Source organism: Cladophialophora yegresii (genome assembly GCF_000585515.1).
Source record: "Cladophialophora yegresii CBS 114405 chromosome Unknown aczIN-supercont1.1, whole genome shotgun sequence".
Taxonomy (NCBI): domain Eukaryota; kingdom Fungi; phylum Ascomycota; class Eurotiomycetes; order Chaetothyriales; family Herpotrichiellaceae; genus Cladophialophora; species Cladophialophora yegresii.
Window position 1 is genome coordinate 757,713 of NW_006913045.1, and position 23,917 is coordinate 781,629.

At 55.6% G+C, this 23,917-nt stretch overlaps 9 protein-coding genes across 9 annotated transcripts; 6 read left to right on the plus strand and 3 right to left on the minus strand.

Annotated features, from left to right (window-relative positions):
* Positions 1–48: 48 nt before the first annotated feature.
* A1O7_00274 (nuclear distribution protein PAC1) lies at positions 49–1,347 on the plus strand (the record flags this gene model as incomplete). The annotated part of the gene is made up of 1 exon (XM_007754316.1): positions 49–1,347. One exon carries the CDS (start codon positions 49–51, stop codon positions 1,345–1,347), a length of 1,299 nt encoding a protein of 432 aa, XP_007752506.1.
* Positions 1,348–2,677: 1,330 nt separating this feature from the next.
* A1O7_00275 (uncharacterized protein) lies at positions 2,678–5,178 on the plus strand (the record flags this gene model as incomplete). Its single annotated transcript, XM_007754317.1, has 3 exons — positions 2,678–2,783; positions 2,834–2,979; positions 3,055–5,178. The coding sequence occupies 3 exons, from the start codon at positions 2,678–2,680 to the stop codon at positions 5,176–5,178; spliced, it is 2,376 nt and encodes a 791-aa protein (XP_007752507.1).
* A 126-nt stretch (positions 5,179–5,304) lies between these two features.
* A1O7_00276 (uncharacterized protein) lies at positions 5,305–7,308 on the minus strand (the record flags this gene model as incomplete). The annotated part of the gene is made up of 1 exon (XM_007754318.1): positions 5,305–7,308. One exon carries the CDS (start codon positions 7,306–7,308, stop codon positions 5,305–5,307), a length of 2,004 nt encoding a protein of 667 aa, XP_007752508.1.
* Positions 7,309–7,848: 540 nt separating this feature from the next.
* Positions 7,849–10,853, plus strand: A1O7_00277 (propionyl-CoA carboxylase beta chain; the record flags this gene model as incomplete). Its single annotated transcript, XM_007754319.1, has 2 exons — positions 7,849–10,243; positions 10,366–10,853. 2 exons carry the CDS (start codon positions 7,849–7,851, stop codon positions 10,851–10,853), a joined length of 2,883 nt encoding a protein of 960 aa, XP_007752509.1.
* Positions 10,854–11,075: 222 nt separating this feature from the next.
* A1O7_00278 (uncharacterized protein) lies at positions 11,076–12,582 on the minus strand (the record flags this gene model as incomplete). The annotated part of the gene is made up of 2 exons (XM_007754320.1): positions 11,076–12,321; positions 12,377–12,582. The coding sequence occupies 2 exons, from the start codon at positions 12,580–12,582 to the stop codon at positions 11,076–11,078; spliced, it is 1,452 nt and encodes a 483-aa protein (XP_007752510.1).
* Positions 12,583–12,900: 318 nt separating this feature from the next.
* On the minus strand, positions 12,901–13,944 carry A1O7_00279 (uncharacterized protein; the record flags this gene model as incomplete). Its single annotated transcript, XM_007754321.1, has 1 exon — positions 12,901–13,944. The coding sequence occupies one exon, from the start codon at positions 13,942–13,944 to the stop codon at positions 12,901–12,903; it is 1,044 nt and encodes a 347-aa protein (XP_007752511.1).
* Positions 13,945–15,198: 1,254 nt separating this feature from the next.
* Positions 15,199–16,606, plus strand: A1O7_00280 (protein btn1; the record flags this gene model as incomplete). The annotated part of the gene is made up of 2 exons (XM_007754322.1): positions 15,199–15,313; positions 15,399–16,606. 2 exons carry the CDS (start codon positions 15,199–15,201, stop codon positions 16,604–16,606), a joined length of 1,323 nt encoding a protein of 440 aa, XP_007752512.1.
* A 1,804-nt stretch (positions 16,607–18,410) lies between these two features.
* Positions 18,411–20,939, plus strand: A1O7_00281 (uncharacterized protein; the record flags this gene model as incomplete). The annotated part of the gene is made up of 1 exon (XM_007754323.1): positions 18,411–20,939. One exon carries the CDS (start codon positions 18,411–18,413, stop codon positions 20,937–20,939), a length of 2,529 nt encoding a protein of 842 aa, XP_007752513.1.
* A 530-nt stretch (positions 20,940–21,469) lies between these two features.
* Positions 21,470–23,353, plus strand: A1O7_00282 (uncharacterized protein; the record flags this gene model as incomplete). The annotated part of the gene is made up of 2 exons (XM_007754324.1): positions 21,470–21,868; positions 21,929–23,353. The coding sequence occupies 2 exons, from the start codon at positions 21,470–21,472 to the stop codon at positions 23,351–23,353; spliced, it is 1,824 nt and encodes a 607-aa protein (XP_007752514.1).
* Between the last annotated feature and the right edge of the window lie 564 nt (positions 23,354–23,917).

Consider the following 23,917-nt stretch of genomic DNA (forward strand, 5'->3'; position numbering starts at 1 on the left):
CCTTCTGTCAGGCACAAGTCCATGATCTCCTACTTACTGTCCATTGGCATGACAGAAAGTGCCAATGCGGTGCGTCGGGAATGCAACTTGACCGACACATTTGACGATGCCACGGCCAAAAAGTACGAGACCCTCCTCGAGAAAAAATGGACGTCGGTGGTCCGACTGCAGAAGAAGATCATGGACCTCGAAGCAAAGAACGCAGCCCTTCAGCAAGAGATCGATTCTGCTACTCCGCTGTCGTCCTCCCGAAAAGTTGACCCCCAGACATGGCTTCCCAAAGCACCCGCCAGACACACGCTACAAGGCCATCGTCTGCCCGTTACTTCAGTGGCATTCCACCCGGTTTTCTCCTCACTTGCTTCCGCCTCAGAAGACTCAACCATAAAGATATGGGATTGGGAACTAGGCGAATTGGAGCGCACACTGAAAGGGCATACCAAAGCAGTGCTGGACGTCGACTTTGGCGGTCCCCGTGGAGGCACGCTGCTGGCCAGCTGTAGTAGCGACCTTACTATTCGGCTGTGGGATCCCAGCGACGAGTACAAGAACATTCGGACGTTACCAGGTCACGATCATTCCATATCCTCTATTCGTTTCATACCTTCCGGCGCGGCAGGCGCTCCGTTGTCCGGGAACACCCTGGTGTCCGCATCCAGAGATAAAACGCTGAGGATATGGGACGTAACGACAGGATACTGCTTGAAGACACTCAAGGGTCACACTGAATGGGTCAGAGCAGTTGTGCCGTCGATAGATGGCAGGTGGTTGCTGAGCGCTGGCAACGACAATGTTCCGCGCTTATGGGACGCGAGCTCAGGAGAAGTCAAGATCACATTTCTCGGCCATGAACACGTCGTCGAATGTGTGGCTTTTGCCCCTGGATCCTCGTACGTCCATCTAGCGACCATTGCTGGCTACAAGAAGCCTCCCCCGACAAGCAGCAGCGGCGAATTCTTAGCAACGGGCGGCAGAGACAAGGTCATCAAAATCTGGGACAACCGGGGAACATGCCACAGGACCCTAGTCGGCCATGACAACTGGATTCGTGGTCTTGTCTTTCACCCGGCAGGACGCTACCTCCTGTCAATCTCAGACGACAAGACAATTCGGTGCTGGGATCTATCACAGGAGTGCAAATGTGTCAAGGTGGTTGACGACGCCCATCAACATTTCATCAGCAGCATCAGGTGGGCCCCTGACGTTCCAGTGCAAGCACCGGTGAATGGAGAATCCAATGGGATCACCAATGGCGTAAAGAAGGAGGACAGTGGCGGAGGTGGCAAGGTGCGCTGTGTCATTGCTACGGCCAGCGTTGACCTGAACGTCCGCATCTTTGCCGGGTAAATAACAGGCGGCGTGCGGGTGGCAGGTTCCGTCTTGTTTTGAATCGTTCGAAGCAAAATGCATCTTGATGGTCTTGGATGATAGACAAAATGACGTGAGCATGAATGTATGAGTATGAGCGACGAGAATATGAAATATGCGAATTCGTGACACGGCTTTTTAATCTGAAGACTACGCATTTTGAAATACCACAGAGAAGCCTCTTGATGCTTGCCTGTGATCTCTCCCATGGCAACCGCGTACAATCCCACCGCCATCTAGCTCCCGTCGGCTGGCAAGAAGCCGTTTCTTGACGGCACAAACCAAGCCGGGGGACTTTTTGATTCAGTCATTATCATGTGGTTGCTTGGAGCCAGTAAATATCACCGTCTTACGGAGTATTGGGCCTTACATAATACGAGGCGCCAATTCTTTCCTCGTCAGCCAAAACTCACACGAGCGTCATCTCCATCTGGCACGAGTGTCTGAGTTTACTGAAATGCATCTCAGGTCATCGTGGCATATGTACACATGGTTTCCTCATCTAGTCAATTTCAAACCCGCCTGACTGACAATTCCCAACCGTGGCCTAGCCACTGATCAAACTGACCTTGAGCGCAGTGAAACGGTGCCTTGAGCGTTCAGCCTCCACGACGACTCCACCGCACCGACACTAGATGAACTCATTCTTTGTCTCCTCGACGCTCCTCTGCATTCCTCAGCTTATTGTTTCGGGTGCACGGTGATTGGTGACGCATTTTCCCGCATTGGGACCATCTGCGAACAAAGCAAACCGAAACGGCCCTCGCTGTCCCCAGCCTCGCATGTTGCCTCATCGCCATGGCTACTGACTATGCTTCCCGTCACAGACTCAACCTGCAGAGACAAAGAAGCAGAAAAGGTGGCGCGCGTATGGTAAGTGCTCTCTTTGATGCTGTACAAAGACTGATGGCTCTCCCACCTTCTATTCGCCCTCGTCCTTCATGACAAGAGGTCGCACGGCCATGGTTCAAAGCATTCCTTTCTTTGCGCTATGACTTCGGCCTCCAGCGACTCTCGTCTTCCCAACCTTCCAGCATGGTACCGCTTGTTGCCCAAGCCTGCGGCTGAGCGCTATCCCGCGTTGCGTCGTACCTCGTCCCTTTCACAGCATCATTTGTTCCATGACCGATCTCAAGATCAAGATTCTGCTGGCGACGATGGTCTTCCAAAGCACAAAGACCACGTGTCTGCCTCCAGGGGCTCCAGGTCTACCGCTGCTACCTCACAAGAGTATATAGGAGAATTGCAGATACCTGCAAATGGTCATTCTGGCTCGGCTTCCCCACCCGTTCGAGAACGCTCCCTGGAAATGGCGGAAGCCCGTTCTGAACCACCTGTTGGAAGGAGTAATTCCAATCCCAAAGAGAATCTGTGCCTGTGTCCGGCCAGCCCAAAGATACCAAGACCGCGAAATTGTGAGGCCGCCTGCATAATCGCGATGCGGGAAGACGCTGATGACCCATAGCCTTCATATTATTCCGCCAACATCAACAGTCCAGTATCATTGCCCAGAACCCAGGAATTCCGAATCCGGAAGTATCAAAGATTATTGGCGAACAATGGCGTGGTCTGTCCGCTGAGGCCAAAGAGGAATGGAACCTGCTTGCGGAAGTACGTGGGAATAAAGATTACTATCATTAACCACCACATAAAGATCTTTGTATGCTGACTTCTCTCCTTCTTCAGGAAGAGAAAGCCCGGCATCAACAACAGTACCCAGGTTATCGCTATCATCCACGACGCAACGGCCGGGTCAGCAACCATTCGTCTGTGTCTGGTCCCTCGTCCGCCGAACCCCAAGAGCCTTGCGCAAAGTGTGGCGGGAAGCCAATAAATTATTACAACAACCCAACGCCAGTTTATATACCACCAGCCTCCACCGCGCAGCAAACCATGGCTGTTAATGTCCCTGCGAAGCGCGGCTACGTCGTCAGTGCTGGACCACCAGGTCAGCGGATCTCGCCGGAGCATGCCGGCTTCCAGAGAGTCGATCCCCGATTGGTATACACCATTCCGCCTGCGGGCCAAACCCTACCTACTCCTCCATCCGCCGAATCCCAAGATGCCAAGAGACGTCGCTTGGGCAATGGTGTCTACGTCCCTGCCCGAGAAGTCTACCCTGAAGCGACGTACTCATATCTCCATTCCCCTACAAGCAATGGTGCATATGTCCGTCAGGAGGTCCTGCATCCGTCACATATCCAGCATGTCCAGGTTGCCAAACCACAGATGGTATCCCCCCCTCGAGCGTATCCTCGGCCTCCAGCACTCCAACCTATCCGTCCACCGCATCCACATCAGAGAAACCGGTCGAGCGTGGCTTTGCCTCCTATTGAAACGTTGGTATCGCAGACGCCTACTAAAGCATCCATGGCACAGGTCCAAAGCTCGGGAGTTGAGGCCATGATCATGTCTATACCAGTGCTGAACAAGATCAAAGTCCTGTCTCAGCTGTCTGGGCCGCTGCCGCCTCCTGGTATCACTTCTCCGAAGCCCGAGGTGCGCGGAGCTATCATTGCTGTGGACGGCCTGGATGCAACCAGCGTCAACAGCATGACCAATTCCTTGACTGAACAGTTGGAAAAGGAGGGCAAGTTCGCAGTCAAGATTTTCGATGGTCCAGACCCTTATACTCTCCTTCATGAGGCCAGGACGGGCGTTGAAGGACAGAAGAGGGGGACCGACGCATATCTGAAACTTATGACACGGTGGCACGAAGTGAACCAAGAGATAGTCGAGTATATCACTTCGAGAGCAGGCCGTGGACCGGTCACCACGGTCAACAACACCCGTACCAACCGTCGTATGAGTGGAGTCGAAGAGCACCATCGACCTTCAGAATCACCAGACATGCTCATGCGAAGTGATGCACCACGACAGTCAGACCCGAGCAGAGACACCGAGGCAGACAACCTCGACTCAGCTGTTTCTCCAAAGACACCCTTCGTCAGAGCTGCAGACCCTTCCGCCATGTCACCTCCCTCCAACTCGACGTCGTACAAGGGCAGAAGTCTAAGCACTCCAGGGTTTTGGACAAGCAACGAGCCCACTTCCTCCGGCCTTGATACTCGTCCACCAGCTTCCTCATATGCGCGACCTCCGAACTCGAAACGCATTCCTCCTCCTCCACCCACACCGCCGCCGGCTTCGACCTTGCCTTCTGAAGCCTCGACGTCGAAACCACTGTCGCATACCTCATTTGGGATGGCTGCGCCCGTCGGTATAACCACCGGCAACTTACCTTCGCCACATCCCGCCGCATCCAACACCATCAACAGCCCAGCTAGCACGGCCATCCCCATAGCCATTGTGCCACACTTTCAACTCACGACTGTGGACGCCAGCTCAATCAGCATGCCCATCCACGACAGTTTCTCCCCACCAGCTCATTGGCAATGGTTCGCCACCATGTGGAGAGGTAGTGTTGGACCAGACATAACTATTGTCATTCGTGGTGTAGATGAAGAGCCAGCTGAGGGTTCAGATGTCAGTAAACCGGCCTCTCTTCCAGGTATTTCCGGTGTCGCGAATGCAGCCACTCCCAATGCGAGAGAACGAGTTCCCAGCGTGGCATCAAGTCAATCACATAGTGGCGGGACGGGAGTGGAGATTCGGTTGCATGATTCGAGAACGGTCATTGTCAAGACGGGGATTGTGGGTTCAGCCATTTCGACGCCTGGGCGGGTCGGCAGTGAGGAGAAATCGCAAAGCAAGGAAACGACACCAGCCCAGCAGGCCAAGGAGGTGGAAAACTGGCAGAAGGCGAAGAGACGGGTCGGGTTTGAGGTCGAGGAGTTCTTGAGACGATAGATGTCTTGGCTTTGCGCGTACTGTAGAGTCTTGACTCGGGGATGCAGATAGAACAGCAGCTACCTCGGAGAGATTGAGGCTCGACCATTGTCGCAGACAAACATTCTATTCTACGACAAGATGCTGTTACAGCCTGGCTCTAATCTCGGGCATCTGTACATTCTCCTCTTCCAATTCCACTAATAAAGTCCCTTCAGCAACGTCGTCGCCCTCCTCGTTTTCTAGCTTAATTGCCCACTTGACGACACCTGCCCTGGGACTTCTGACTTCCAACTCCATCTTCATCTGCTTGACAAATGCTATCACTTCGTTCTCTCTGACCTCATCCCCTTCCTCGACCAGAACCTCGACCAGCTTCCCACTCATGGGTAGTATAATATGTGTTTTGTTGCCGGGGTCGCCCCTTCTGTGAGTTGATGCAGTGGCGTCTGCAGAGGCCGTCGTGCTGTTGAGTGTCATCTTGTAGCTTTGAGGCTGTTGGCCCGGCACGGTGTACGAGACGTCGGCGATTAGGGCGTCCGGGAATTCATTGCGCGTGACCCGTTCAATGGCGAGATGATGCGCCGGCGGCTTCGCTGTTTCCGGCGACGTGGTCCTGGGGTCTTCTAGCACCACGGTCCAAGCGTCACCTTTCCTGAAGGGCGCGGCCGAGGGAGCACTGGCCGGTGCGCGGCTGCTGCTACCCAGTGATAGTGTCGGTATGGAGGAATCGAGCCTGTCGGTTGTGCTGGCCAGTTGTTCACCCGACTGGACGAGGCCCTCCAGGTTCGTTTCTAGCCACCTTGTATCGGCTTCGCCTGATGCAAAGGTGTTGTCTGTTAGGATAGCCTTGAGGAGGTTCAAGTTCGTCTTGACCCCCACGACCTTTGTCTCTTCCAGGGCTCGTCGCGCTTTCACGACACAGTCACCGAACGTCGAGGAAGTGATGATGATCTTGGCCATCATGTTGTCAAAGTCTGATCCCACGACGCCTCCGCGCGAGAGGTGGCTGTCCACCCTGACTCCGTTGCCCGTGGGCAACTGCACGTCTGTGACCTTCCCGATGCTTAGAGAGAACCCTGACAGCGGATCTTCGGCACACAGTCTCAGCTGGATCGAGGCCGAGTGTGGTGGTGCCTGGTCCGCGTTTCCAGACGGAATCCCCTGAAGGTCCTGCCTCCCCTGAGCCAATAGCAGCTGTTCCTTGACCAGATCCACTCCCGTGATGCATTCGGTGATGGTGTGTTCGACCTGCAGTCGCGGGTTGATCTCCAAGAAGAAGAACTTGCCCTGATGGACGTTGACCAGGTACTCCCAGGTGCCGAGGCCCAAGTATTCCAGCCGCGTGGCCATCCTCACGGCCGAGTCGATGACCTGGGCGACGACAGTCCGGTCTGCAACAGGCGCAGGGGCGACTTCGACGATCTTCTGAAACCGCCGCTGGACACTGCAGTCTCGTTCCCAGAGATGCTTGACTCCACCCTTTCCATTCCCGATGATCTGGATCTCAATGTGCTTGTACCCATCCACGGCGGCCTGCTCTGCAAAGACCAGCCGACTGGGCGATTCACTGACGCATCTCTGTACGGCATTCTCGAGCGCGTCCTCGCTCCTGACGAGTCGAATCCCCCGGCCTCCGCCGCCATCCACGGCCTTGATCATCAAGGGGTAGCCGACCTGCCCTGCAAACCTCCTGACGTCTTGCACGCTGCCCGTCGGCTGGTCCATCGCGCGGAGGACAGGCACGCCACACTCGGCCGCGAGGGACTTAGCCATCAGCTTGTCCCCCGTGCGTTGGAGCACCTCCCACCCAGGTCCCACCACCATACAGCCCGCCTCTGTCCACATCCGCCGCGAAAATTCGGCACTCTCACTGAGAAAGCCGTATCCGGGGTGCACGGCGTCGATGTGGTTCTGCTTCACCACGCCGATCAGGTAGTCGATGTTCATGTATGATGCCGGGCTGGGCGCCTTGATTGCATGGTGTGGTCGCCCAAGGGTGACATGTGTGCTGTCATTGTCCGTGTAGAGCGCGAACGTTGTCGGCGGGTTGGGCAGTTCGTGGCACGACTGCAGTATCCGAATGGCTATCTCGCCACGGTTGGCGATCAGGATGCGGGTGATGGGTCGTTGGGGCGGTGCTGATGGCATTGTCCTGCGGAGCGTAGCGTCGCGGAGCAGTTACAGTATCTATTCCCTGTGCCCCTATGCGAGGCAACTTCTAGTTATGAAGCCAGCACTGCCGCGCGAGACCCTCTTGACTATATCAGCGGAAACGAAGCGAAAGAGAGATGACTGTCTACCCTGTCTACAGTGCCTCGATGATACAGTGACGAGCCGAACGTACGATGCATTCTCCGGCTAACGTCGAGACGCGGGCCACTCGAACCCCGGGTATGTACACCCCCTCAGCCGAGGCTGTTCTCCGGATTCCGCAGAATGTGGAGGGAACCGAGGATTAGCCTCTTGCCAGGGCCTTGCCATGCCTTTCAACCTCCCCGATCCAGCTCCAGATGTTGTGCTTTTCTTTGTATGGATTGACGTGCGACGGGTATCCGGTAGGCCGCCAGGATCCTAAGGAAGAGCCCAACAACGTCGAACGAGCGGAGCTGAGAGGGAGCTGCCTAAGAATCAGACTGCTCGGTTGACCATTCTTGCTTCAGCATTGGCGTCCGTCGACATACGCCGTACATGAGCAATATCAAAGCTAAAGTCCTCACCATCTGGAACAGCATGAGTTCGAAAAAGCGCGATGCCTCGTCATGGGGCGTCGGGGTCGATGACTCTGAAGGACAGGCACAGGTCTCAACCATCAACGATCCGGTCTACTCTCAGCCCACGAGCGCGCCACCTCAACCTCAACGCCAACCGGGTTCTCGCAAGTCGTATACAAGGCCCGCTACTGGCTCTGGAAGTGCCCCCGGTCGTGATGACCCTGTCTACTCACAGGCGCCCATCGGAGGCCCGGACGGTCAAGAAGGCCAGCCTACACCTACGAGCCGGATCAACGACCCAGTATATGGTCAGCCTGTCGAGGCAGAGGCCAAGCCTCGTCAAATAGCACCTGACCAGGGCAAAGGACAGGTAGACGCGGCGAACGACCCAGTCTATTCGCAGCCTCAGCCTCGGCCTCGGCCTCAAGCGGCGAAAGCGACGGTCAATGATCCTGTGTATGCACAACCTCAACCCGTACCATCTGCCTCGGGCTCAGCCGATCCAGGCCCAGGACAAGGCAAGATCTCGGCAGCCGACGACCCGGTCTACTCACATTCCGCCAGCCGCAGTGGCAGTGCACAACCCACGACCGTCGCAGACCCCGTGTATGGACAACAGGTACCATCTCTACCTTCGTCCGCGCCTAGTCAGCGCGCTCCCAGTCCAGGGCAAGGCACCATCCCCCCTGCAGACGACCCAGTATACTCGCAATCTAGTGGTAATAGCCCACAAACCAAGACCGTCGCCGATCCCGTGTACGGACAACAGGTACCACCTCCATCCGTATCCGCGCCTGGTCAGCGCGCTCCACCCGGTCCAGAGAAAGCCAGCATCGCCCCAGCAGACGACCCGGTATACTCACAATCCAGTGGTAGTCTTCTACAACCCAATACTGTCGCGGACCCCGTGTACGGACAGCAGGTGCCACCTCCACCCACGCCTGATCAACGTGCTCCCAACCCAGGGCAAGGCAGCATCCCCGCGGCAGACGACCCAGTATACTCGCAGTCGATGTCCACACCAGCGAAGGACAGCATCCCGCCAGCAGACGATCCAGTCTACTCGCAATCGACGGGGAGCACCGCCTCGAGCCGTCTCTCGCAGCTGACATGGCAAATCTCTCCACCGCAAAGCGAAAGCGTGGCACAACCCAACACAAAACGACCACGCAAGGCCAACAAGAAGAAAAACTCCTCCGACCTCTCATCTTCTTTACCCGCCGACTACAGCGACATCCTCAACCACCTCTCCACGCTCCGCCGGATCGCACAAACACCCGACCTCACGTCGCGCGGCTACCAGCGCCAAAAGACCAGCGGCAAGCTGTGGTCGCGCGAACGCATCGCGCAGCTCCTCGACCCGGACACGTGGCGCGAGGTCGGCTCCGTGACGGGCACGGTCGAGTGGGAGCGCGACGCCCACAACCCACAGCTCGAGCACGTGCGGGCCTTTACCCCGTCCAACAACCCGCAGGGGTTCGGGCGCGTGACGGACGTGGCCACAGGGGTCAAGCGCACCATCTACCTGACCAGCGACGACTTCAGCATCCGCAGCGGGCACGCGGACGGGTCCGTGGCCATCAAGACGCTGTACGGCGAGAAGTTGGCCCTCCGGTTGAAAACACCGGTGGTCAAGCTGGTCGACGGCTCCTCCGGCGGCGGGAGCGTCAGCACCATCATGACGAACGGGTACAGCTACATGCCGCATGTGACCATCCTCAGGACTGTCGTGAAGCAACTCAACATGGGCATCCCCAATTTAGGCGCTGTGCTGGGGCCGGCCATCGGTCTGGGCGCCGCGCGCGTCGTGAGCACGCATTTCAGCGTCATGGCCGGCGACATTGGGAGCTTGTTCAACGCTGGTCCCAAAGTCGTCGAGGGCGCCACGTTCGAGGAGGGTCTCTCGTTCGCGGACCTCGGCGGGCCAAACGTGCACTGCACCAACGGGACGATCGACAACTTGGCGGCCAACGAGGAGGGGTGTTTCCGCCAGATTAGGACCGTGCTGGGCTACTTGCCGCGGTGTGGCCAGTTCGAGGCGCCCCCCTGCGTGTTGCCGTGCGCGGATCCGGTGGACCGCGAGGATGTGGGACTCAGGTCCGTCGTCCCGCGCAAGAAGAGCAGGTCGTATAATCCATACACCATCATCGAGTCGGTCGTCGACAGGGGCTCGTGGTTCGAGATTGGTGGCCTTTGGGGACGGACTGGCATTACGGGCCTCGCCAGGCTGGGTGGGCGGCCTGTTGGCATTTTGAGTCTCAATTGCGAGGTCAACAGTGGGGCGTTGGACGCCATGGGAAGCCAGAAGTTGATGAAGATGTTGAAGTTTTGCGATGTGTTCAATCTGCCGGTTGTGCAATTTGTGGATGTTCGTAAGTTGTCACCGCTCTCCTGTCCTTTCACCTATCTTCCTATGCTAAGTCTCGGTTGTTACCCCCCTGCTATATTATTATGCTATCTGCTAGATACGGCATGTTGTACTGACTTGTTCCAGCCGGCTACGCTATTGGCACCGTCGCCGAACGCACGGCCACCATGAAATGGGGCGTCGAACTTGGCAAGGCGTACTACAGCACCACGACGCCCATCTTCAGCGTCATCACTCGGCGCGTGTACGGCGTGGCCGGCGGAATTATGCTCGACAGCCGCGAGCCGTGGATGCGCGTTGCTTGGCCGTCGGGGAACTGGGGCTCGTTGCCTCTTGACGGGGGCATCGAGGTCGGGCATCGCCATGAGCTGAAGCAGATTGGGGAGAAAGAGGGCCCCGAGGCCGTCAAGAGACGGTACAAGGAGTTGGAGGACGAGTATATCCGGTTGATGAACCCGGTGAGGACCGCCACGGTCTTCAATGTCGAGGAGATTGTCGACCCAAAGGACACGCGGAGCATTTGCTGCCGGTGGGTCAAGCAGATGTACGGCCTGCCGATGAAAGAGAGGTTGGCGGATCGCGCGAGTGGAAAGATCCATGCTGTCTTTACCTGATTTTAGACAGGCCATACCAGTGCTGGGAGCGATCGTGTTTCTCACTGCCAGATAGGCATAAGGGAAGGCCTGTGTCAAGCTTGGACATATACGACGGCCCTCGTGTGCCAGGAGTGGATCTGCGCTTTCGGTTTGCCGTGTATTTCCTCCTTCTCTGCGACTCCCCTGGGCAATTTGTCTGCAATGCTGCGGTGGCTTTCCACCCATATCGGACGGGGACGGTCACTCCTTCTGTTCCTCCTTCTCGTTTTCCATTTGGAGCTCCTCTAGCCCGGTCGGAGCTTCCTTGAGCTCCTTGGTACTGGCAATACCTTGCAACGTCAGATACACGTCCGTGCCCCATCCGTACATACTCTGCACAGCAATGCCACCGCCAAAATACTCGGCATAGGCTCTCGACAGGGGTAACCCATAGCCCAACCCTGCGATGGAGGACTGATCTGCTTCAGTACTCGATAGGACGCCTAGACCGGCGTCGTCTTCGCTGCCGAGGCTGTCACTGGTGGCCGCGGCGGCTTCCTCATTGTTGAAGGTGGTGAAACTATAGGACCAGATGTTGGGGAGAGCTTCGGGTGGGATGCCTCCTCCGCGGTCACGTATCCGCAACGTTATACACGGGACTGCCGAATGGAGCGGCCCCATGGGATCATCGGCGTCCGAGCAATACTCCTCCAATCCTTCCTGTGAGAAGTCATACGAGTTCTCCTTGCTCACCGACATTTTCTTTAGAGATTCGAGCTTCGTGATGGCGACGTCCGGCGCAGAAGCGATCGTGATCTCGATCGCTTCCTTCTCATTGCCACTCTCAATAGTCGCGCGGAACGCGTTCTTCAACAGCTCTGTGATGATGTACTCTAGATGCATAGGAATGTGCGCAAACTCCGCGGCCTGGTCTCCCTGTATCACTAGCGAGGGACGTACCCCGTACTTGTATTCGCATACCTCGGCTACAAACCCTTCACAGCGGCGGACGATGTCTGCGGGTTTGACGGCGAGGTCGATGACTCCGACGTGGGTGGGGTCAGGTTTCTCCTTGATAGCATCGGCCGTTGACGCCATGTGCAAGGCAAGGTGCTGCTCAGCTAGCAGCCTTGTGCCGATGCGGGCACGCAAATGCTGGTCTAGGAACCGGGTGACTTCAGCGGGCTCGATGTATTTTCGACACTGCAAAAATCCCTGTGCAAGGGTAGGAATAGTGTTCGAATGTGTCCGGACGAGATCCGCCATAGCATCTGTGAATTTCCTCTCATCTTCAATCGTCTCGATTGGCTTCTTGTAGAACGGCTCGAGCGTTGAGAGGGAGTGGAGGTAGTTGTTGTATATCTTGGAGACATTGGGATTCGAAACCACTATGAAGGGAAGATTCCGGAGTGCTTGAATGCGATGTGCGAGGCGGGCTGGAAGGAGCGACAAGGTGAAGTTCGCGGACGAGAGGAGCGCGGCGTCTCGAAGCGGTGGCTTGCCATGTCTGGTCAGTGTCAGTCACGGTGTGCTAAATATGGCATGCTTCTCATGGTACGTACTTGACTAGATCTGCCAGAGTCAGTGGACGGCGAGGCTTCGCTGCTAGCCGGTATATCTCCTCGTCCGATATAGTGGCCTTGCTGGGAGGATGGGACCACTCGTTGTCAGGAGGAAATGGTTGTTGTTCGGCCCCCTCTGTTGACGCCCATCTTCGCGGGGAAAAGGACAGGCGAACAGCTCGCTGTCGCAGGGCGGTTTTCAACATGGTGCACGTCTCATCGAGGCAGGCTGCATTGCTTGGGTACGACCACAGCTTGAGAGCAGATCTACTGACAACACACGACAAAACAGCACTATCTTATCGCCGATCTAACACACTACTAGCAACGGCGCCAGTTCGGTGGTATGACGCATTTCGTTCCATTCTCCGCATTTCGAGGGGAAGCGGAGGAGAAACGGACGCAGCAGGCCAGCCTCATAGCCAAGGGCGAGAGGGCAAACCATTCCCCTTTGGCGTAAGCACCCAATAGTCTGTTTCATTATCACTCTGACATCTCTACGGAGACGAGGTACCAACTTATGCTCATCCACTACCGCTGGCAGCAACACCAGCGTAGCCCGAGAATTCTGCCTTCTCTTCCATGATCAACGGAATCTCGTCCTCGACAAGTGACTCCATCAACCGTTTCTCTTTGGGCTCCCATCCCAGCTGCCTCAGTCTGTTTGCTCTACTCCGCGAATTGGACCCAACCACCCAAGCTGTATATTTCCCAAACAGATCGTCGAAATCACTTTCAGGAATCTCCTTGGGTTCGTAGGATTTTATCTTCCCAGCGTCGTAGAGGACTTTGCCGATCACAGCGACTGCGTCCTTCCAGGCGAACTCATACCCGTTTTCGCAGAAGAAGTAAGGGTTTTCGAGAACTTTGGAGGCGTCAGTGCTCTCGAGCCAGTGAAGGAGGGTTACATAGCCGCGAGCTAGATCTTTAACATGAATCTCTGACCACAATGATTCACCCTTTCCAACATGGCCGGCATACCCATGCTTTATCGCGAAGCGTGCTAGGGTCGGCAGCTGGATCGACAGCCGTTTATACTGGTGGTTCGCGCCATATATCAACGGTGGGATCATGATGGCCAACTTTGCTTTCGTGCCGAGTTTCTGGCGTGCGCGGACGATCGCTAGGTCGATTAGGCGATGCGAGGCAGAGTCCGGCAGGGCGTCGATATCCTCTGGCTTGTCGTCGTGGTAGATCTTGTCACCTTTGTAGTTGCCCTTCGCGTCATCACTGAGCATGGAAGTGCCGCTTGTGTGGATAAATATCGTGGATTTGCCTTGGCTGGCTCGTTGTTCGATCCCAGCGATGACAGCCTCTACCGATGGCAAATGGTCCGCCGTGGCAGTATGGAAGACGATATCGCTTGCGACGGTCTGGTTGACAATCGTATCTTTGTCGTCGAGATTGCCGAGGACAGTTTTGGCGCCAGAACGTTGAAGCTCGGCTGCGTAGGATTCCCGCCGAGTAAGGGTTGTGACTGTGTATCCTTCGCCAAGGAGAACATCGAGGACCTCGCGGCCGATGAATCCGGGTCCAATGAGAAAGACGTCTTTTCCCGATGCTGCCATGGTGATGAGAAGGTAATTTGAATATCTCGAATGTGCTTAATGGAAAATCTGTGATAGAAACAAGAGTTATGTCCTCACGCCGATTTACAAGCCGTCTCCTGGCAGGCAAGTTTATATCTCTTTCGTCATTGACTGAATACCAGGTATGTCGACTCCAACCACTCTCCATTGTGAGGCCCCTCAGTGGGGTCGCATGTCCGGGGTGATTTCTCCTGTCGGGTACATGATCTTCCCTCTCTTTCTGTGTCTCTGTCTATAAAACAGTGCCCATAGTCCGAGAATCGATCTCGGACCACCAAATCCCCGTTGAAATGCTACATGGTTAGAAATGCGAGGCGCTGTGGGGGAAAAGCTGAAAGCACAATGGAAAACTTCAGTCGCAAGAAGCAACCTTCAGGTGATAATCGACTGTAATTGGATGGATCGAAAGCCATAATACCAATCTGGCTGGCGTTGACTTCCAGGTTGGTAGGTGCTTGATCAGGCCATATATCATGACTGCACGGAGTACACTTTCAAAATACACCACATCTGCTGCTGCGTTAGCGAGGCGGCCTTCCTTTATGGGTGTGATCTTGTGTTGACGTACCGACAGAGGCAAGTTATTCGGCAGTAGCCCTCTCTATTCTACAGTAAATCGCCCTTGACCGCATTACTCTGAGCATGTGAACTTACCGTGGGGTCTTGAAGCTTCAAGAATATCTCGGGACGCCTCTTTTTCAGCAAGTGAAAACATCCTTTTTGTAGAATCAGATAGATCGACCGCGCTTCCATTCGCCGCAGAGACAAGTCGCCTTATTGCGTATCCGCTCACCGCGAATATATTCAGCTGAATTGAGCTTCAAGTCACAACCAACATATTGCAAATTCAGTTACTTTCCGCATTCTTGATCGGTAAATTCGATGTAGAGAAGAATTTGATGATGGGCGAGCATTGCGAATTGAAGGGCGCATTTGCGCAGTGGCCGTCTGTCTCTGGAGTTGCATACCATTGTGGTAGGATCGATGTAGAATCAGAGGAGCATAACAAGGCCAGTCTTCTCGTCTCGTTCAAGAGAGACTAAAGAGAGTTCGGAGGCGGCGTGCGGCGGAGTCTCGCACGTGATCCTAACTGGAACTGATGTTCATCGCTACTTCACGGTCCGTTATTCTTGTCCCTCACCTCAATCAAATACTAAGAGCCAAACTGGTTCCAGGCTGTTCCGGAAACTGGAAGTCATGTCAAGGTAGCTCTTGTGGAAAGTTGCCACCAAGATGGCACTGCCTCTTCCTGGCTCACCCTCGTCGTCATGGGCCCTGTTCGCTGAACGTCTCAAGCACACCTTCAGTGGTGCCTCTCCACGAGTATGCATTGCTTTCTGGCTCTTTGGTAAGTTGCATCCTGATCTTTTAGGGACAAAGTTACGAGTGTGCTCTATTCCTCCAGTCCCTTGGCCATTGATACTGACTGTGAGCAGGATTGATCAATAACGTCCTCTATGTGATTATTCTCTCCGCTGCGCTTGACCTGGTCGGGCCTGATGTGCCTAAAGGAGTTGTACTCCTCGCCGACGTGATTCCCTCGTTCGGCGTCAAGCTATGCGCACCGTACTTCATCCACGTCGTCCCCTACTCGGCGCGAATCTTGGTCTTTGTGGCATTGAGTGCCGCGGGAATGCTCCTGATTGCGCTCACGCCAGGTTACACGGATGGTGGAACAATCACAACGAAGCTGGCTGGGGTAGTGTTGGCGTCGTTGAGCAGTGGTGGAGGCGAATTGAGCTTCCTGGGTCTGGTTCACTATTATGGTCCATTCAGTCTCGCCGCATGGGGAAGTGGAACAGGTGGCGCAGGTCTGATAGGAGCTGGCGCATATGCGTTGGCTACTACGACGCTTGGCTTCAGTGTCAACACCACCTTGCTGGCTTCCGCCTGCCTGCCCGCAGTAATGCTGTTCTCCTTCTTCCTGGTTCTTCCTTTGGAGCCCCTTCGATTGCACTCCAGGACCCAGGACGATGACGATTCTCTTCTCAGAGACGACGACAATGAGCAAAGGGAGGGGCTGCTTTCCCCCACGGGTAGCCCGATGCCGGCCTTTGCAGGAAAGCCTCAGACGTCTGGTTCGTCATTGTTTCGGCGCAACTTGGCTCGAGCTAGAGGATTGTTCCTCCCATACATGCTCCCCTTGCTCCTGGTCTACATCGCCGAGTACACCATTAACCAGGGCGTCTCGCCAACTCTTCTTTTTCCCCTTGCGCAAAGCCCGTTCAAGCATTTCCGGGCTTTTTATCCCACCTACAATGCAATCTACCAAGCAGGTGTCTTCATTTCACGGTCGTCGACGCCATTCCTGCGCATTCACAATCTATACCTGCCGTCATTCTTACAGGTGGTCAACTTGGTTGCGTTGACGCTCCATGCGCTATTCAACTTCATTCCGAGTGTATACGTCGTCTTTGCCATCATCTTTTGGGAAGGGTTGCTGGGGGGTCTGGTCTATGTGAACACTTTTGCAGAGATAAGCGACAACGTACCAAAGGAAGACCGGGAGTTTTCTCTATCTGCGACCACGGTGAGTGATTCTGGTGGGATTTGTATCGCAGGGTTTCTCGGCATGGCGTTCGAGGTCTGGTTATGTAACTGGCAAGTTCGCCATGGAAGGGACTATTGTAAGAAATTGTGACACAAGGTCAGCCGCATTAGACTTCCGTCAGACCGGGACTACTGGTGGAACTGATTGAAGTATGATTATTTTACGGAGCTTGAAAGCGGTGCCACGATATCCCTGCCACGCAGGAAGAACGATCCGGACCAGGGTCTATCGTCATCGTGTTTATCATCGTACCGATCTATATGCACCAGGACGAAGTTCTGTGATAGACATGCAAGTGGTGCGAGGCGCGAGATGCCCGCAATGGAATTTCCACCTCACCGCCAATGGAGGTTCTTTGGGGATATATCTACTCGGGGGGTTGCCCTTCGGTGGCGTGTCATGCACGTCCCCTGCGAACCCTTGTTTTGTCAGCGTGCAGATGACGGGAGGAGAAGGTAGCAACTGGCAACAAACCCAATCATAGCAGCGGCACTGAACGGAAGTGGTCGCAGTCGCAGTCGCAAAAAGTCACCAGAACTACTGTAGCATGACCGCAGCTCGACAACGAGCTCATCGTGTCAAGAAGCCGTTCGCAAAACGATGATTTTCAGAAGCCTCACAAAGAGACTTCCCATGTCACAAGCTCGCAACGCGAAAGCCTTGATCCTTGCACACTGACCTCGGGCCCCAGCAAAGCCATGTCAGGGCCCAGAACCGTTCGGAAAAGAAACGTCATTGGCAAGCTGCGGCTCTCCTGTGGCGGGCAGGCGCCCGTTCAAGCAGTGTTTAGCCCTGGAAGCTTTTAGCTAACGAGCAGAAGCATCCACAGCAGGCTACTTTAGACGCCATCGCGATCATTGTGCCTCTGCTTCCTCCAGTGGAGAAAACTTCGACCTGCAGCTGAGCTCGGATCCCTGTTTTGGTGGATGAGCCAGCCTTTCAGAGAGCATTCTTCACTGGTGGGAGGGTGGTGATGACAGGCGTCACCTTGGACTCGTCCCAGCACGCATCGTGCTCGGGCAGTACACAGTAACAGCTCCATTTGATGCTGCTGTTCCTGCTTGGCTGGTGCCCCGGAAAGCTGTCGCGCTGCCCTGGTTCCACAGTTGGCGATCCACCCCATGCCAAAATCGCTGGCGACACGGCATCCACATCACATTTCGCATGATCCATCCACATCCTCACCCTCGATCCTCGTTTTCATCCTTCGTCCCGTCTGTCCACGATGCACGATATCTCTCCGTATATTTCCCGTTTGGTATTCACGACATAACGATTCCACGTTGCTCTTGTGCTTGTATAGGACATATCGTGCGAGCCCTCTCTGCATCATCGACATCGGATCTCGTCTGCAACTCGGGACGCGGCAGTATCCACTTCGACTTCGCTGCAGCCTCCGCATCCTGGTGCTCCCTGTTGATCATCGCCCAGCACTTGAACGTCGTTGACTTCTTGCTGGCGCACGCCGCAGACAACGAGGTCTTCAGACCATCATGGCGATGCCCGGGCATTCGCCTCTATTCAATGGACCTCCAAGCCCTCCGCGTGCATTCACTGGTACGTGTTCACTCTCCTGACGCAGTTGGGCAATAATCCGGGTCGGACACTTGTGGTTGATCATGCGCCAACTCATTACTTCATGCTTTCACCACTCACATCGCACTTCATGTCCGGCCCACCATATACATTAGCTACCTGTATCTAACACATCTTCTTAGGTTACCCCGAGCATCAACAAACACCGCTGATGTTTGGTCCTCCTCGCACCATGCTGCCGCCATCTCCACAGCATTTTCCTCCCCCCCGATTTTCGCAGCCTCCGATGCAACAGAACTCTGGCCCAGCAGTTGCGAACAACGGGCCGCCACCCCCTCATAAGCGACCAGGAAGTAGCATGTCGATATCATCCATGCTCGGCTCCGAACCAGAAAGACCGTTGCACGACCCATTCCACAATCACAGCCAACCTGCGAGAACGCAGTCTGGGCCATTTTCACATCACGGGCCGTCCATGTCACTCGGCTCGGTCATGTCGCCTCCCCAGTACTCGGGCAAGACGACCACAACTGAATATGCGTATAAACCGAGGTCAAAGACTCCTGACAGAGCTGCGGGACAGGCACTGGGGGTGAGAGCCCAACGGTCGAGTTCAGGGACCATGACTCAGCGCCCTGGCCCCTTCTACGAACCGAACCCACGATCACAGCCGCCCCAGCCGAATACTTTCCACGAATCGAAATACACCCCTCCCTTCGGTCCTGTCACAGGACACAGAAACGAGTTCGGGGATCGAGCTCGACGCACGAGTATCGGTGGCATTTTGCAGAGACCAGAGAGTCAACCTCAAGCAACCCACATGTCCCCTTCGTTTCCTACGTCTCACCCACTCAGTCGACCGGAGAGCATACCACCCTCGTTGGCGCCAGTTGACCGGCCGGCTCAGCAATTGATGCACGGACAAGAACCCCCTCGCCCGAATGGCGGCACGAGTCACTATGACACCCGCCCACCCGGCTTCTCAACCCTGTCTCGGGTCCCGCCGTCTGCGCCGCCACCGATGTCGGCTCCCCTGGAACGCCCTCTGACCCAATCTCTTTCCCCAGAGCTAAGACGACCTCATCTGAATGGCGGTGAAGGTCGACTAGCAGGAATACTGAACCAACAAGGAGATCCAATCTTCGGCTCCCAGAACATGATGCGGCAAGACTCGATTCAATCACAAAGTGACCGATCGGTCCTTGGCGATCGCCTTCGTAACAATCGAGCTTACTCGCCGTTTGCAGGGTCTGTCGCTTCCGGGCCCTTGGATGATCCAGCCCGCAAAGGTAGCGAAGATTTGTCGCAACACAGAACCATCCTTGGATTGGCAAGCGAATCCAAAAGGGGGAGATATTCGCCTGTCCCGCAGGCTGTCCAGGGAGCACAAGCTCAGACCCCAGCACCGGATGGCGGCATTAAATCTGAGCACGGTCGGGTCTTCGCTGGTATCGGCAGTGGATTGGGATCTGTTTCAGCAGGTCCGACTCCAACAGCTCAGCCCTTGTCCGCGAGCCCTTTCAAGCGCGATGAAGGCGGTGCTCGCTTGAGCGAGGAGAACCTGTTGAAGATGTCCCGAAGCACGTCCGGCATCAGCAAGCGAAATCGCAAGGCGATGGAAGAGAACGACCGAGCCGAGAGTGACGTGGGCGACGTCAAGAAAGGCCCTGGTCGAGGCAAAAGAAGCAAGTATGCACATTCGTACAAGCTCGATCTTGATGATGCCCCCTCGGAACAAAGGAAGAACGTTGCATTTCCTCTGTCTAATATCGGTCGTCGTGCGGCCACTCCCACCTCCAACCCATCACAACTACTCCAGAGTTCTCATTCCCAATTACCTCCTTCTGCAGCAGCCCGACAGCTCAACAAGTCCAAGAAGACGATCAAGATATCCACTGTCGTAGCACAAGCCGCCCGCAATCGACGTCGTCATCTCGGGATTTTCAAGTATGACCCAGTGGTCTCGCCGCCGAACAGTATCCTACCAAATCAGGAGAAGTTTGATGTTTCGATACGGCCGAATCTCCTGCCTTCTTTTTCAGATCCCGAGCAGGTCAACTGTACTTATACGATCAAAGTGTCCAGGCTGTGGCTACGGGAAAGAGAAAGACATCTTATAGGTCGCGAGCAATACCTTTGGGGTTCTGGGATCTATACGGACGACTCTGATCCACTCGCAGCAGCCATGCATTCTGGTTTCATCGAATCCGCGCGTCCCAACGACGCCATTTTGGAGAGGTTGATCGAGGAACAGAATCCCAAAATCGACGGTTTGGCCGCGCCGGTAAAGCCAGCAGCTGTATCGGAGGGTAAAGATCTGCATATCACATTGGTCGTACTACCACAGCTGGAAAGCTATGCGGACAGCGCGCGCTACGGGATCAAGAGTAGAAGTTGGCCTGAGCGTGAAAAAGAGGGTGTGAACCCAGCTCCTCATGATGGCGTCAGTTTCATGGTGCTGAAGACGGAATTCCTGGACGACGGAATCATGAATCGACGGGTAGGCAGAACGGGCAAGGAAAAGCGCAAGCGACTGCAGGAAGAGTTGGCGGACCGCAAGCGAGCATTCGAGATCCGGGACAAAATGGTTGAGATGCAGGCGCGAAACCGAGAGAAGAGGTGCAAAGAGCAACGACAACAAAAATCAGCCCACGTTACCGGCACTAGACCCCCCTTGAAACCCGAAGGAGAAGAGTTGAGAGGCTACGCTGGCTTTGTTCATTCGGTCAAATCCTCGGACGAGAGGGAAAACCACGTGCCTGGCAACGACACAGGCGACCGAAGCAGTGCCATGCTCGAAGGAGTCGGGCACAGTCCTGCGGAGTGGTTCAAGCAACTCAACGACTCGGCCGCCCCCACGGAGCTCGCCGCCACCGCCGGTGCTTAGTATATATGTGAGCAGCTTGCTCTGCTTCTACAGGAAGAGGATCCGCACGGTTAGCGGTGCGATGAGTGGAGCCGATAACCAGAGAAGGCTTGGATGGACGGCAGGACAAAAGTGAGCCCACACAGATATGCGCAGACATGACGGATTCGGAGGTGGTTTGGGATACGTTGAAATCTGGTTGGATAGCATCATTTGGCACAGCGAGATACCATTATTACACGGCAGATAGTAGCGACAGGCGCTGGAAGTCAGCGAGCATGACACTCTGTTCATTCTGAGGCTGTCGAGCACTCGTATTTCTATGATCTACGCAGTACGAGTTATGGAGTCTCTCTGCATGCATTGTCAATGATTGGACGGGATGATGCGGAGAAGAATGTTGGCTGCATGTGCTGGGGGCGAACCATTTACGTTCAAATAAATCATGAAGATTCATTTTCAATGCTCATCGTCTACTCACAGTGCTTCTCTCTGTGCTTGTCTTCTCTTCTGTTCGTATCGTCCACCCTCGTCCTCTCCCCTCGCTTACCATGAGCAGCTCCGGCTCCCGCCTGTGGACTTGCTCCCGATGTCTGCGCGCACAGAACCTGCGGGGTACATCTGTCGAGCCCAAAGCCAGACCGGTTCGCCGCAGTCGCCACCCTTTCTGCACGACTGCAGTCTCCCGGGCTGATGCGACCACCGACACAAAACAGGATGTGCCACATCAGTCGAAGGACGGCATCCAGGCCGAAGAAGAGCAAGGAGCCATGTCCCGCAGGCTGGCCGAGATGGCGGAGGAGACAATTGACACCGGGAGCAAGACCGACCGCAAGTTGATGCACGACGCTGGTTTCTCAGAGGACTTGAAGCAACAGTTGGAAGAGAGGATAGCTCAGACGAGCTTCGCCGCTCAGAACCAACGCGCGGCAAGCCAAGTGAACATGCCTGTATGCACACTGAATGCCACTTCCCTCCAGTCGACCACTCGGTACTGATATGCATCTCAGAGCTCGGCAGGGAAAGGCACCCGCGACATCGCCGGCGCAGACCCATGGACAGGTAGTGAATCCCTCCACGACTCGGCCCTCCGCATGCTCGACGACAGCCACAAGAGACTCCGCACGCCCTTCAGGCCGCCTCGCCCTCAACCCGTGAACCTGCGGCCCGCGCCGAAGAAGAACATCTCTGCGGCGGACCGGCTGGCCAACGCGCGCGACAAGACCTCCATATACGCATTCAGCCAACAGAACGACATGTCCGAACAGGAACGCGAGAAATTGCGCAAAGAAATGAAAGATCGTTTCTCGCCGGGCGCCCGGCCCATGCCGACGACGATCACCGGGTTGACGAGCCTTGCGAACGAGCGCATCGAGGACGCCATTGCGAGAGGGCAATTCAGAAACCTGCCGCGCGGCAAGGGCATCAACGTGGAGCGCGACTACAATGCCAACAGCCCGTTCTTGGACACGACGGAGTACTTTATGAACAAAATCATCCAGAAGCAGGAGATTGTCCCTCCGTGGATCGAGAAACAGCAGGAACTCGTCAAGGCGGTGGCCAGCTTCAGAGGACGGTTGCGGAATGACTGGAAAAGACACGCCGCGAGGATGATAAGCAGTAGGGGCGGATCGGTGCAGGATCAAGTCCGCCGGGCAAGGGGGTACGCTCTGGCGGAAGAACGGGTGAATCCGAGGCCGTTGCGCCGTGTCGAGAACTTTTCAAGTATAGCCAGCGACGGCACCTTGACGACCGTCACCGTCGAGGAGAAGGTCGCTGCAGGCGTGCCAGTGGGGGAGCTCGAAGCCGAGTCACAACAGAACAAGGCGGACAAGCCGGAGCGACACCGAGACAACCATAACCAAGAGCCTGCTGGCCAGAGTCAGGAGCAGGAGCAACTCGAAATCAAAATCACCGAGCAACCCGCCGAGGACGCTCCCATCGCGACAGCGGCGGCATCAGCGGTTACAAACCGGACACCGCCGTCCGCATCCTCCTCTCCCTCTCCCTCTCCTTCGTCTGTTCTGCCTATGCCCCACCCCTTCCGCGACCCAACGTGGCAGAACACCGAACTGGCCTACCACACGCTCGCGATCCAGGAACTCAACGCCCTAACGCGGTCGTACAACCTGATGGCCCCCAAGATCGCGCAAAAGCCCTACTTCACCTTACAGCGCGAGTTGGACCGGTGCTTCGCAGACGTGGCCCCTCTACTGGGGGATGAGATCCTCGAGCGCAGTCGGCGGCCCGCGAAGATCAGGGTCGAGGTGCGGAGCCACAAGGAGGGAAGTGTGCTCGGCCGGTTTGGCGAGGAGTGGAATGGCCACCAGGGCCGGATCCGCGATGAGGTCGCGGAGAAGGGGTATGGGTTCCGGGAGTTTTGGCGGGATTTGTTCGGCAAGGAGAGACAGAAAGGGAGGAGGAATACCGTGTAGGCAGGGCAGCACCTGCATCCTATTGGTGGTTGGGGTTCTGTTGCATGATGGATAGTGAGAGAGCACCCAGTCGGTGGGTGTACCGTTACCTGATCTTGTATAAACACGTTATGTTGGAAGAGGACAGATAGCTGGTTCTTTGTTGCTGGTCGGTAATGATAACGTGCCCATGAGAGATACGGATGAGGTATCATGCACGGAGGCATGAATACTGAGACGGGGATAAGTGAGATATAGCAGGATAAGTATGTAAGTCATGTAGGAAGAGTGGTTTGGTTCGTTTTTCTGGCCGGCAAGGATAACGCGCCCATGGGAGATGGGAATGAGTTCACATACATGAATACATGAGATCGAGATATATGAGAAATAGCAGGACAAGATCCCCTACAGTGAGCCGGCGCACAGTACGATTGAACCGTGGGGACCAAGCAGAACAGACCACAGACCACAGGTTACGATCACAGAGCCATGGCGGCCGGGTACCTTAGGTAGGTGTGTACGTAAATTGAAGTCAACCATGGATCTACCTCTCCTGCTACTGCTAACTACCTACATAAGCCGTGA